At 50.6% G+C, this 14,701-nt stretch overlaps 1 protein-coding gene across 4 annotated transcripts in view; it reads right to left on the reverse strand.

Annotated features, from left to right (window-relative positions):
* CFAP100 (cilia and flagella associated protein 100) overlaps window positions 1–14,701 on the reverse strand; it is a 105,574-nt gene that overhangs the window by 13,033 nt on the left and 77,840 nt on the right. For 2 of the 4 annotated variants that reach the window (XM_073575013.1, XM_073575012.1), the window contains exons 3-14: window positions 13,545–13,635; window positions 13,306–13,395; window positions 13,122–13,225; window positions 12,570–12,744; window positions 12,272–12,339; window positions 11,769–11,932; window positions 11,545–11,625; window positions 11,238–11,443; window positions 9,682–9,784; window positions 9,503–9,569; window positions 8,380–8,531; window positions 8,078–8,213 (exon numbers count right to left, since the gene is read on the reverse strand). In XM_073575013.1, the coding sequence (XP_073431114.1) occupies window positions 8,078–8,213; window positions 8,380–8,531; window positions 9,503–9,569; window positions 9,682–9,784; window positions 11,238–11,443; window positions 11,545–11,625; window positions 11,769–11,932; window positions 12,272–12,339; window positions 12,570–12,744; window positions 13,122–13,225; window positions 13,306–13,395; window positions 13,545–13,605 (1,407 nt within the window). In that variant the 5' untranslated portion in view covers window positions 13,606–13,635. Of the gene's footprint in view, window positions 1–8,077; window positions 8,214–8,379; window positions 8,532–9,502; window positions 9,570–9,681; window positions 9,785–11,237; window positions 11,444–11,544; window positions 11,626–11,768; window positions 11,933–12,271; window positions 12,340–12,569; window positions 12,745–13,121; window positions 13,226–13,305; window positions 13,396–13,544; window positions 13,639–14,085; window positions 14,330–14,701 lie in introns of those variants that run through there. The other 2 variants (XM_073575011.1, XM_073575014.1) reach the window with 2 other exon arrangements.

Consider the following 14,701-nt stretch of genomic DNA (forward strand, 5'->3'; position numbering starts at 1 on the left):
TTCTTTATTCTTCTGGTTGGTGCGATTACAGCGATACCAGATTTATATCAGGTTTTTATGTTCGGCTGCTGTCATCCAAGTCATGGGTGGGCTTGTTTTTTGCAGGAAAAGTTGACGTTTCTATTGGTACCATTTTCAGGCACATGACATTGTTTGATCGCTTTCTATTCCGATTTGTCAGAGGTAGAATGAACAAAGACCTGCAATTAACGTTTTTTTTTTTATATATATACCGTACCACGTGTGGTAAAATTGGTAAAGCAGCTTTAGTCTTCAGGTCAGTATGATTACAGCGATATCCCATTTAGATTTTTTTTTTTTTTTTATGTTTTGGTGCTTTTACACAAACTTTTATAGAAAAAATAACTATTTTTGCATTGCTTTACTCAGAGCTATAACTTATTTTTCCGCTGAAGGAGCTATATGATGTTTTTTGTGGGACAAGATGTTTTCAGCGGCACCATTTTTATTTACGTTTGTTTTTTTAATTGCGCTTTATTGCACTTTTTGCTCGGCGGTATGACGATCAAGCAGTGTTTCTCCTGTCACCTTCCACGACAGCTACATCGGAGGATGTCTTCCCCACCCTAATAGGGGGCAGGAACACAAAGAGGTTAAATACCCCTCCCCTTCCTGCAACAACCAGTGTTTTCTGTCCCCTATGGGGCATGAAGAGGTCTACGATGGTGCTGCCGTGGCCGGTGATCGGGAGCACCCCACATCCAGTACCAGCTGGGATACCTGTCAGATGCCGGGCAGCCGAGGTCGGGGGCCTTGCTCTCCTCTGGTGGGTGCTCCCGTCTCCGCCTGCATGGTGGGACTCGGGACTCTCCTGCGCCTCCTTCGAGGGTAAAGCGAGGCGGTGTTGTGCGCGGCGGGGTCCTCCAAATAGCTGCCTGGCTTCTTCCTCCTCCGTGCTGCCGGTTCCTGGGGGCTCACGCTGGCCGGGGGTGGCGTTCCTCCACTTCGGGCGTTACTGGGCTTTCCACTGGGGCGTGCGTCGCTTAGGGGCACACGTCACTTCCGGTCTGTCCCTATGCGTTCCACGGGGGGGGGGCACTACTCCTGGGACCAGCTGTCATATTCTGGGGCGTCCTCATGTGATCCCCCCCATTGGGCCAAAGGGAGGAGGATGTGCACAAACAACGCTGGACCCTCGATCTTTCAAGGTCCGGGTGAGGAGATCACCAGGTAAGGACACCTGTCTGACACTGACTGTAGACGGTATGGACGGTGACAAGCCCTCTCTCTCTGCGTCGGCGGAGCCCAGCGTACCCCCTCCTACTGTAAGTAGCAGGCGTCGGCCCTGGCTATCCAGCATTTATTTACTAAAATGGCGTAGCATACCTCTCTCTAATATGGGGAGAAAAGGTCTCTGACTCTATGAGGAGCTGCCAGACTCCCTCGACATACGGGGAAAGCTCTGCCCGTCCTGTACGGAGAGGTCCTTCGCACTGAGCAGCCCTCTCTCCTGGATAGCATCAAATCCCTCATAATACAGGAGGTTCACTCCTCCATGGCTCCCTTCTTCCAGACCGCCTCCCTCTAGGAGGAGGAGGAAAGCTCCGATAGAATCTGACTCAGACTCAGGCGAAATTCAGTCCTCGGATTCAGAGGACGCTCGGGAGATTAAGGGTTCCTCTTCCATGTCCACCCCTAAAACCAGGGAACAAGAAATATCACTTGGTTCCGAGAATATGGGTGAGCTAATCAGTATGGTTAAGAGCACCATAGGGGTGGAGGAGGAAGAAGTTAAATACACGGTACAGGACGAGATGTTGGGCTGAAGCCCAAAGAAGGTGTCCTGTACACGAGAACGTACAGAATCTGATCCTCCATAAAAGGAGGCCTTCCTAAAAAGAAAAAAAAAAAAAGACTATCCCTTTGAGGGCTCCTCCCAGCTCAAAGATCCAATGGATCGAGAAATATATATATTTCGGCACGGTGGCTCAGCTGGGGTCCTGGGTTCGAATCCCACCAAGGACAACATCTGCAAGGAGTTTGTATGTTCTCCCCGTGTTTGCGTGGGTTTCCCCCAGGCACTCCGGTTTCCTCCCACATTCCAAAGACATACTGATAGGGAATTTAGATTGTGAGCCCCATCGGGGACAGTGATGATGATGATGTGTGTAAAGCGCTGCGGAATATGTTAGTGCTATATAAAAATAAAGATTTATTTATTTATATATATATATATATATATATATATATATATATATATATATATATATATATATATATATATAATTTTTTTTTTTTTTTGAGAGCTGATCAAGGAAGTCCTGGGACACCTCTACAAATCTGCTAGAAGCTAATATAGCTTTCAAATGCCCTGTTTCTATGATTACGCACAGACTCAGGGCACCCCAGGGGAAAAGATACCTGACGCCCTACCCCTACTGCAGAAAGCAACGAGGTTCCTAGCCGATGCTTCTGCTGGTGGTCGCTAAACAACTTGAGACCAGGCCGGGACCAGGGCGGAAGACCAGCCTGTAATTCGCAGGTCTCTGGTAATTCTTTAATGAACCGGCTCTTCTAGGCTGAGCGTGACTGCTCTCGCCAGGTCCGGGTAGCCGCAAAAGCGGCCATCCTTTCTAACTCCTCTAGAGGAGTGCCCTGGATAAAATCCTAAGGGAGGCGACTTATCTCCAAATGGTGAGCCATCCCCTTCCAGGGCCACTATGTGTTCAAGCCTGTCCTGGATAACATCCTGGACAAAGCTTCGGACAAAAGGATCTCTTCCGGAACATAGAAATCCTAGGAGACGGATTTTTCGTCCCTCCCGTGACCAAACCTCTGTCAACAGCTATTCTAAGCTGAATTTGCATGCCCTCGTCAGATCACAGCCGCTAAGCAGCTTGAGGCTGGGCCAGTACCGGCATGAGAGACTGGCTGGGAATCCCTGGTCCTGTTGACATACTCAGGAAGAGTATAGGGGGGCAAGGGCAGGAACATCCTTGTCCCTAACCTTCAACAGACCCCAGATAAGCAATGACGCCCGGTTGGGGGTCGTCTCTCGCTCTTCTTTCACCCGCTGGCAGTCCATCTCCACAAATCATTGGGTCCACCGTACCATACGAGATGGACTAAAAATTGGGTTCAAGAGTCCTTCCCTGTAATGCTTAGGGGTAACCTCCTTACAGCCTCCACACCTTCAGGGCTCCTTACCAAGAGATCTGCTCCGGTAGAACGCGCGGGTGCCAAAGCAGGAGAAGGACACGGCCATTACACACGTCCCTTCCTGGTGACGAAGCCATCAGAGAAAAACCGAATCATCATAAACCTGAAGCCATTAAACGAATCGGTCCGGTACAGCCAATTCAAAATGGAGTCAATCAGGGGCAGTCCCGCTCATCGGACAGAACTGGGTAATGGCAACGGTAGATCTGAAGGGTGCATATTACCATGTGCCAATCCATCCGACCATGTATCTCTCCAAGATCATGGCGGAAGCAGTGGTTTTCATCCGGCGGCAGGGGATAGGCGTTATCCCATATCTGGACGACTTCCTCCTCTCTATACCATCTATCATGTCAGAAGATGGACGTAGGAAAGACCCCGGGGATATTAAGATCCCTGGGTTGGATACCGAACCTGGTCTATCCCTCCACGAGAAGGAAGCTTCTGGGAGTTCTCTCGGACTCAAGGGGAAAGACATCCTACCTAAGGTTTGTCAGGTCGACCTTGTCCACAAAAGAACCTGGTTCAGGACCAGCGGGCACCGACCCTCAGAGTCAATGTATGCTCTAAGACAGGGATGGGGAACCTCAGGCCCCAGGGCCATTTACAGCCCTCGATGACCTTTTATCAGGCCCCCGAGCAGATTCTCAGGGACCGCATTCTTGGGCAGGGAGCTGTATTTTGATTGCCACAATCTCATTAATTTCTTCTTGCTCTGTGAGCGCACACACGCAGTGTTCACTACTGAACATTGAAGGGCATGCAATGAAAGATTAAGTCATGAAACCAGTGCCAGAGTCAGTATGTAATTTGTGGGCGGAGTTTGTACGGCCCCAGAAGGATGGTATAACTATCCAAATGGCCCTTGGCAGAAAAAAAGATTCCTCACCCCTGCTCTAGGATCTCTGACCACATGCACCCAGGCGGTTTCTTGGGCTCAGGTCCACACCCAAATTCTACAAAGCCATGTGCTTTTACATTCCAGGATCCGCCTGGCCTACACGGCGACAAATTCCATTATCCTGAAGGATTCCCTTCCCTGGTCAGGTTAAACCGGCCCTGAGGTGGTGGTTGAACTACCGAAATCTTCAGAAGGGAGTCAGCCAGATTCAGCTTCCCCTGAAAACAATCCGCTCAGATGCCAGCCAACGAGGCTGGGGTGCAGTAGTAGAGAGATCCTATTTTCAGGGGCGATGGCTGCCGAGCATCAGCACCAGTTCCTCAAATCTGAGAGAACTGAAGGCGGTAGGAAAAGCGCTAAAAGACGTCATCATCGCTAATCCAAAATCGCCACGTCTGCATCTACTCGGACAACATGACCACAGGCCTATCTCCAGCCAAGGGGGTACGAAGTACGCCGGCCTGAAGGCAATATCAGCAAGGATCTTCTCCTGGTCAGTACGTCTGAAAGGATCAGACAACACCCAGGCAGATTTCCTCAGTTGAGAAGACGTTCATCCGGAGGAGTGGCGCCTGGACCAGACGGTATTCGTGTCCCTAGCCTCAAGATGGGGCGGAGGTGGACCTAGTCGCCAACAGGCAAAATGCAAAGACAGGGGTATTCGTCTCCCTCAACCACATGGACGGAGTGCAAGGAATAGATGCCCTTCACCCAATGGTGGGATTCCAACCTCGCATATACCTGCCCACCCATACCGATGCTGGCAAAAAACATCTCAGGAAATCCAGATGGACCGAGTTCCCACAATACTAATTGCCCCTCTGTGGCCCGGAAGAAGTTGGTACAGTGCCCTACTTGCTATGGCCCAGGAAGGCCCTGGCTTCTACCCCAAAAAGGGCGACCTCCTTCACCAAGGTCCTCTGCTACACCCGGACGTAGGCAAACGGAACCTGGCAGCATGGTTATTGAGGCCGAATTCTAAAGAGCCAAATGGCTCTCGGATCGGGTGATCCAAACCCTTCAGGAAAGCTAAAAACCAATAACTAAGGCCATCTATGCCAAGATCTGGGAAAAGGTTTACGCCCTGGTGCTCTCCAGGCACCCCTGATCCCTTCATCCTAGTGCGGCACAGACCCTAGATGTTTACAAAAGGTCTAGAACAGGGCCTTATCTCCAGCACACTAAAGGTACTGTCACACTTAGCGATGTACCAGCGATCCCGACCAGCGATATGATGTGGTCAGGATCGCTGGTACATCGCTAAGTGGTCGCTAGTGAGCTGCCACACAGGCAGATCTCACCAGCGACATCGCTGGGGACGGGGATCGCTACTTACCTGTCAGATGCGGCGATCCTGCGTCCTCCCGCCCGGCTCCACGCGTCGCTCGTCGTCACAGCAGGAAGCGCCGCAGGAAGCTGACGACGAGAAACAGACCTGAACGTTCTCGCACGATCAGCGATAACCAGCGGGGGAGCCGGTCGTAGGTAAGTATCACACACAGAGATATCGCTAGCAATATCGCTGCTACGTCACTAGTTATAGCGATATTGCTAGCGATATCTCTTAGTGTGACATACCCTTTAAGGTATAAATATCAGCTCTTAGCACCTTTTTTGATCTTGACCTGGCCAGCCACCGCTGGATCAAACGATTTTATGGCTTCGGCAGCCAGGATTCGTCCTGAACTCCGCAGTCAGGGGCCTCCTTAGGATCTCAACACCGTGCTCAACACCCTAACCTAAGATCCATTTGAGCCTCTAGATTCCATGACCATGAAAACCTAACCCTTTAACCGTCCTCTTAGTCGCAATTACTGCGGCTAGACGTATAGGAGAATTGCAGGCCCTGTCAATTCAAGAACCTTACCTTGTAATCATTACAGATAATATTATCTTGAGATTAGATCACGCCTTTCTACTCAAACTTTCATAGGGATCAGGACATTGTACTGTCCTCATTCGGCCCAAGCTCTTCCAACCATAAGGAAGAGACCTTCCACACTCTCGAAATTTGCAGAGTGGTCCTGTCTACCAACAATAGAGTGAAGCCTAGCGGATTCATCAGAATTTATTCATCCAATTCTCAGGACAAAATAAGGGCAAGAAGGCGTCAAAGAACACGATCGCGAATTGGATCACACAATCTGTCTGCCTGACCTACGCATCACAGAAGCTGGCTCCACCCGCCTCACTGAGTGCACATTCTACCCGTGCGATAGCAACATCATGGGCAAAAAAGGGGAATGCTTCGTCAGAGCGGATATGCAGAACCACCACCTGGTTGTCCATCCACACGTTCACCAGGCGTTATAGGCTAAATTTCAATGGGGATTTAACATTTGACAGACGAGTGCTGCAGGCCATGATTCCCCCCCCCCCCCCCTAGAGAAATTAGCTGTTGGTATTTCTCCAATACTGCTGTCGTGGAAGGTGACTGGAGAAAATAGAATTAGACTTACCGGTAATTTGGTTTCTAGGAACCTTCCATGACAGCACTAATTTCCCTCCCTATCTAATATTCTTATTGGATGATTCCTGCACTTTGGTTGTAACTATTCATACTGGTGTCCAGTTAAACACTGGTGGTTGCAGGAAGGGGAGGGTTATTTAACCTCTTTGTGTTCCTGTCCCCTATTAAGGTGGGGAAGACATCCTCCGATGTAGCTGTCGTGGAAGGTTCCTAGAAACCGAATTACCGGTAAGTCTAATTCTATTTTTTTGCCTCGTTTTTTATTTACCGTATTTTTCGGACTATAAGCCGCAATTTTTTCCTCCCAAAATGTGGAGGAAAATGGGGGGTGCATCATAGTGACTGACTGTGCGCTACTGAAGAGCAATGAATGAGCAATGAATACTCTCTGCGATGAACAGTCCTGGCGAGTATTCCGGCACCTGTGCTCTGCTTGTGAGCAGCGCATGATGTCCCTGCCATGCGCTGCTTACAAGCATTAAGCAGCTGCTGGAAATGGAGCAGGACAGTGCGAGGGAGCGGAGGAAGGTAAGTGTAATTTTTTTTTTCTTTTTACTCTATTCTGATGGGACCAATCATACCATAATAGGGATGAGGAAGCCATGCGTCCGGTGCGTCTTATAGTCCAAAAAATACAATATATAGATATTTTTTACAATGTGTTCACTGAAGGGGTTAACTAGTGTGACAGTTTTATAGAGTGGGTCGTTCCAGATACAGCGATACCAAATATCACACAGAGCTGACACCCGCACCGATCGAGGCGCCGCTCAGCATTAGCGCCCACAATAGCTGCACCGTACAAGCACTCTGCAGGAATGCAGCACCCGAAGCACCGTATATGTACTGCGCATGTTGGGAAGGGGTTAAAGGGTGAATTGCTGTACAGAACCAATACAAAGTAACGTAAATAAATGTGTCCATTGCATTACTGATCCTGAGTTACCTCCTGTTTGATCCTCTAGAGCTCCACTCCCTATTCTGCTCTTGCAGTCACTGTGAACATGCATTACATTACTGATCCTGAGTTACACCCTGTATTATACCCCAGAGCTGCACTCACTATTCTACTGGTGCAGTCACTGTGTACATACATTACATTACTGATCCTGAGTTACATCCTGTATTATACCCCAGAGCTACATTCACTATTCTGCTGGTGCAGTCACTGTGTACATACATTACATTACTGATCCTGAGTTACATCCTGTATTATACTCCAGAGCTGCACTCACTATTCTGCTGATGCAGTCACTGTGTACATACATTACATTACTGATCCTGAGCTACATCCTGTATTATACTCCAGAGCTGCGCTCACTATTCTGCTGGTGCAGTCACTGTGTACATACATTACATTACTGATCCTGAGTTACGTCCTGTATTATACCCCAGAGCTGCACTCACTATTCTGCTGGTGCAGTCACTGTGTACATACATTACATTACTGATCCTGAGTTACCTCCTGTATTATACCCCAGAGCTGCACTCACTATTCTGCTCGTGCAGTTGGTCTAGAGTGTTACCTGTTCTTCAAAACTGTACTGTCCAAAGGCAAATACCCGACACTTCATTTCCAGGTCTACCGCCCGCTCCTCCTCCCTCACAATCGCGGCCTGCAGATTAGTGATCTGAGCCTTCAGCTGTTCAGTCTCGTTCTCCCTACAAAAAAAAAATTGGAAAAAAAATTAAAGGAAATAATAGATGTTTAGTTCTAACTGATCCAGCAGAGAGACCCCCTTCTGCCCGTAACCACACTCATTACTTTGGGAAGAGGGGCAGCGATCGTGAGCCAAATACACAACACAGGAGTCAGTTCTGTTCCTACATTTTCTTCTCTGTCATGGCGATGGTGTGCTTGATCTCCTCTAACGCCTCCTCTGTTTCCTGCGAGTTCTGGATCAGCGATAGGTTCCGTTCCTCCATTTCTGAGAAGATGTCTAGAAGTTGTTGTGGATCAGTAAAGTACAACTCCGGCTCCTGGAGAAAGATCCGTCATCAGTATCCTCCTTCCTCATCTTCAACTCCAGCCAGGGCGGGGTGAGGGAGGAACCCCCTGGACTCCAAACCAGGAGGGGCTGGTAATAACCCCTCTTACTACCCTCGCCCGTAGTTATTAAAGTTGGTGACTAGTGATGAGCGCGAGTGCCCCTTCCTCGAGTTTGCCGAGGGTGCTCAGTATGCACCGAGTACCTGGTTCGAGTCCCCAGCTGGTAAGTCCACCACAAAACATGCGGGAATTACCCAACAGCCGTGAAACATGCAGGCACGGGGACTCGACATGTCACTCGAGGACTTGTGCTCATCACTAGTGATCAGTTTTCAGCTGACTGTTGAGTGACCAAAACCCGACATCGCCAGCGATCTATCTCCTACTGATGACCTATCCTACAAACACATTGTTAATCGTGGAGTCCTGGACAACACCTCTTAATTTAGTTGCGATCCTTCAGCTGCCAGGAAACAGTATATTGCTGCTGATCTCAGTGGAGTTTTTTGCTCTTATTCCCTCAGCTTTCCGGAGTGTTCCCTTCTTTTTTTTTTTTTACAAACCGCCATACGGTTCCAGATGTATGGGCCTTTTTATTAAGTATAATTTGTATGTGATCTTCAAGGGGGCATGGCCCACAGGATCCTCAGGGGCGTGTCTTTAGGCTACTCTTCCTTATTACCTTGTAAGCCACACCCTCATAGTAAAAACCATAACAAAAATTAGAAGTCCCGTATTTCTGGACCTGTATGGCGGATTGCAAAAAAAAAAATAAAATAAAAAAAAGAATACTGGGAAGCAAAAATAAGAGCACAAGTGAGCCAATTTTCACCAGCTCAGCTTAAAGCTTGGTGGTTATAAAAGTTCATAGAGACCCTAAAAAGTTTTTGGTGCTTATTTCCCCATACTAAAAATGTAGAAAAGTCAACTCCTTTCCGTTTTTGTACATGATTTTTCTTACCTCTTCACTGTCGGAGGACGCCAACATTTCAGAACGGTTATCGTCTTCCTGGACCGTTATACTGCTCCTGGAACAACCGTGCCGACAAGATGTTGAATGCCGGCAGGGAGTACCCCGCTCCCCTCAGTGGAGGTATGGGGGCGTCCGCCAGTGGGAGAAGCAGAGAGGATACTACTCACACTTTTTTAGAGACCACGGTTTTCAGGCTGGATCTGGAAGGCTGACGGATGTCCCGAGTGGAGTCACGGCTCGCCAGCGGTCCAGACGTTCGAGACTCTGATTCTGGATTAGATGAGAGACATTACTGTATAGAAAGTCGGCCAAAAATACGCTGCATCACATCGGCACACATTTATCGCCCAGCCACTGACTGGCAACTATAGATAAGTGGGGATCCTGGGCTCCTCTGTTCTACACAGCCCCTGCTGGGCAAACTAGCAGCAGATCTGGCTTTTGGCATCATGTGACCAGATGATACCCCATTTATACAGTTCTCACGTCATCACCACCCACCCAACTACTACAAAACACGTCTCCATCTGCAACTGAATCTGCCGTGAAGAGAGATTCTCATGTTTCCATTCTCTGCCACTCAAGTAAACCTGATCTTTCCATTTCCATGTGCAGTATCCTCATAACTCCCGAGCAGCATGCCCATTCTCATCCATAAAGCTCTCCACCCTGCTGCATCGCCCTGCGTGTCTTTTCCACAGTGCTGAACCACCCTAAATCTCCTCATCTCTGTCCACCACCCTACCCGTCCTCTCCAAGGTGCTGCACCACCCTACCTCTCCTCATTTGTCTACCACCCTACCCGTCCTCTCCACGGTGCTGCACCACCCTACATCTCCTCATTTGTCTACCAAGCTACCCGTCCTCTCCACAGTGCTGCACCACCCTACATCTCCTCATTTGTCTACTACCCAACCAGTCCTCTCCACAGTGCTGCACCGCCCTACATCTCCTCCGCATCTCTGTCCACCACCCTATCCATCCTCTCCACAGTGCTGCACCGCCCTACATCTCCTCCGCATCTCTGTCCACCACCCTATCCATCCTCTCCACAGTGCTGCACCGCCCTACATCTCCTCCGCATCTCTGTCCACCACCCTATCCATCCTCTCCACAGTGCTGCACCACCCTACATCTCCTCCGCATCTCTATCTACCACCCTATCCATCCTATCCACATGGCTGCACCACCCTACCAGTCCTCTCCACACTCCTAGACCAACCTACATTTCATCCCTCAGCTCTGTCCACCACCCAACCCATCCTCTCCTCAGTGTTGCACCGCACTACATCTCCTCCGCATCTCTATCTACCACCCTACCCATCCTATCCACATGGCTGCACCGCCCTACCAGTCCTCTCCACACTCCTAGACCACCCTACATTTCATCCCTCAGCTCTGTCCACCACCCAGCCCATCTTATCCACAGTGCTGCAGCGCCATACATCTCCTCATCTATTTACCACCTGCCCGTCCTCTCCACAGTGTTGCACCGCCCTACATCTCCTAATCTCTGTCTGCCACCGTACTGTCAGGTCTGGCAACAATCTAAGACTTCCATCCTCCATTATCCGAACCTTTCACTCATGTTTCCAGATTTCTCTTACGCTGGCTCAGTTCTCTGGAATGTATTAACTTGAATAATCAGAATAATTCCTCATGTGCAGATTTAGGCGTCTATCACGGTCACTCATCTAGCTCCTCTATCTGTGGGTGCACTTACTTTTCCCTGTGACGGGGGATGTAGACACCTTGTGAACCATGGAGCCTCTTTTCTCCGTCTCGCGACTGAGGGGCGGCATATGTAATTTGCTCTCCTGCTCCTTCTTCTTCAGGATCTGCTCCTGCCATTCCTTTGGAGACAATCTGAAGAGAAACTCCTTGTACATGAGATATTCCCGCAGGATCTCCTCAGACTTTGCGATGTCACTAGGGGGGGTAAATATCTATAAGAAATCCAGTAGCGGCTGTGTCGTCTATACGACGGGGATCTCCGCCCGTACGGTGGTGGCAGCTCAGTCCACGGATACCTTTTAATGTTCATCATTTGCGCCGTCTGACTCTTGATCTCGGCTGCTTTTTCCAGTTTCAACTTCGTTTCCTTATCAGCCCTAGATGTAAATACAGAAATCTGAGAGACGGGCCCCCTAATGCCCTGGCCTGACTCCCTGTTGGATAACTACAACTCCCAGCATGCCATGCTAGCGTGTGGCACACGATACAGACCGGCACAGCCGCCTCCGCTCATCCTTACTGTTTCATGGCCTCCACAGAATTCCTGTCATTTTCTTTCAGGAACTCGTCGAATCTGATGGCGTCCTGCTCCAGGAACTGCTCGGCTTTCTCCAGCTTCTGCTCCTCGGCAGCCGCCATGGTCTCCAGCTTTTGGATCTCATCTCTTTTCACTTGGAGGCCGTACTGAAAAAAGGAAACGAATCAGTGCGGGAACTAATGGATTTGGCCAATTGCTGAGGGCACTCGCCCCATTTGACGGATCTCGTCCCTTTATTGTACAGCACCTGGTACCTGTGAGACCGCGCGGAGGGTGGAAAGTCCAGACCGGCCCTATGAATGTGTGTATGGACGCCACCTCCAGCGCCTCCCACAGGAAACATTCAGTGAGCGAGGCTAACAAGGAGGCCTCTGTGCCGCCTGCTCTTCTGGGAAGTCTCTCCCTTTTCCTGGACCCTCCCTGATCGACTGTCCTATGTAATGTGCACACAGCCCCCCGCAATCAGTGACGCATCGGCCTCTTACCTCCAGGCGGAACATTTCCCTTTTCTTGTCTATGTAGTCGTTCAGACTCTCCCGCTGGATATTTCTGTCTGAAGGAGGATATCATTTATTATATGGCTGCGATTATATGGTGCGGACCGTCCCCGCGGCCACCGGAGCATAAAGATAGTCCAGTGTGGACACCAGTAGCATCAGATGAGCCACGTAAGCCAAAATGGTGGTGGCTCCAGAACATGGAGTGTCCGGTCACTGTGACGAGAGCGCTCCGCCTAGAATGGAGGGGCTCCGGTTACACTCCCGCCGTGCACCCCCTGATTACCTCTGGTCACTGCAAGTTTCCAGGAAGGGTTTTCATGCCGGGCCAGCGCCCTGTCCTCCGCGACACCCATCTCCTCATCCTCTATCTCTTTTCTCAGCCGCCCCATCTCCGCGGTCATCCGGGTGTTGTGCGTCGTCTTCTGGTGAATCTTCAGCTGTTTGTTCCGTTCCTTCTCCTGCAAAGAAATGAAGACAGATCTGTGGAATAAATATGGCGGCAGAACGAGGGGACAACTGGAGGTGGTGGAGGAACAGACAGTGGTGGATCGGGGGAAGAGACGGCAGAGGATAAGGAATGTAGGGAATCGGGGGACAGATGCTGGAGGAATCGGGGGACAGGCGGTGAATATGCAGCCCATCAGCGAGGAGTCCTGCGGGAACCAGGCAGCACTGTGCCACCACATGGTGCTCGGGGCAGGGAACATTGGGCGGTTACGGGCCCCTTATTCAGGCACGTCTGGGTGCGGTGACACCGTCCCTGTTCCCTTCCCGGCACCGTGGTAGTTATGTGGCGGCACAGGTTGCGCCTTGTATCTACGTCTCATCTCCGCACCATTTGCTTTTTCTCTCTCTCTTGATCCCTGATCTGGAAGATGTCCACGTCGGCCGGGATCCTGAACGGGTTGGCGTCATTCTTTTTCTTCTTTTCCTCTTGAGCTGCGGAGAAGACAATTGTGTCATGTGGACTCCGGCAGACAAGCTTCACTACACGCCGCCCCACCCGCAGCCCACGGTACCTGACACAACGGACTTTGCATCTGCCCAGGACTTGGCCGAGCTGAGCGTGGACCTCGGGACAGAGCGGTGGGAACCTGTGCCGACCCCTCCTGCGGACAAAGACAAGGGGATGACAGGGTCTCCTGCACCTCTCAGGAACTACGACTCCCACCGTCCACCACTGACAGGCAACTAATGAGGGGAGGAACAGTGCGAGCCATTAATGAGGAGCGCGGTGCCCCGAGACGTCACTACTCACTGGATCCGGTCGCTGTGGTCTCTCGCGACACAACGGAGCGTTCTAGGGTCATGGAGGACATCTCGGAGGGCGACGGTGATGAATCCACTGGCTCCTCAGAGACAAAGAGAAATACATATATACTGTACACGCCGCGGGGTCCGCGTGCCGCTATCAGGACCTTGTAACCAGCACCGGTCCGCGTACAGAGGATGAGCCGCAAGGGTCGGGTGCGGGGCCCCTGCTCCCACCATCTGCGGCTGCGCGGCCCCTCGCTGTCAGTCTGCAGAAGTCATTGCATGAGGTCTCTGCGGCTCCGCGGGCACAATGGGGGATCGGGGACCCCACCACATGTATGAATGTCACATTCTCTACGGCCGGACCCCCCTCCCCCAGGGTCGGCCGCCAGACGGACCCCATAAACCGAAGCCTTCTGGATCCATTCACGACCTCTGCTTGCTGTCAGTGAACGGAAACATCCTTCTCTGCAGAGTAAAAAACCCTGTAGAAAGCTCGTAGTCCTCACAGCTGAAGGTTTGGTACAATTACACCCAGCTCCTACCTGCAGTCACGGTCACAGCGCCGCCGCCATCCACCAGCACGAGCAGCGGGAGAAGTCAGCAGAAAGCCACAAAGTATCAGTCACCGGGATACAGTCTCGCCCCGTATATACCGCGTGTGTGTCTGTATACCCGGGAGCGCGTCTCCATAGCAACGGACGAGCGAAACAATTCACCGAGTTCTCTGCTGCTTTTCTGCTGACCACCAGAGGGAGCCGTCTAGTGAAAAACTACAAAAAGCGGCATTCACTGCGCTCTCTGCTGACCAATCAGCGTTACTGCACTGCTCCCCTGTACAGTATTCACTGCGCCCTCTGCTGTGTAATCAGCGTTACTGCACTGCTCCCCTGTACAGTATACACTGCGCCGTCTGCTGTGTAATCAGCATTATTACACTGCTCCCATGTACAGTATTCACTGTGCCCTCTGCTGGACATACAGCATTACTACAATGCTAAGGGCGTAGTGTAGTAATGCTAATTGTCCATTAAGGGGGGAAGTGAATACTGAATAATGTACAGGTGAGCAGGGTAGTAATGATGATTGTCCTGCAGGGGGAGTACCGAATACTGTATAGGGGTAGCACTGTATGAATAAGGACTGTCCACCATATTGTAC

This window comes from Dendrobates tinctorius, unplaced genomic scaffold, assembly GCF_039654945.1.
Source record: "Dendrobates tinctorius isolate UK_male_01 unplaced genomic scaffold, ASM3965494v1 ptg000041l, whole genome shotgun sequence".
In the NCBI taxonomy this organism is placed as follows: Eukaryota; Metazoa; Chordata; class Amphibia; order Anura; family Dendrobatidae; genus Dendrobates; species Dendrobates tinctorius.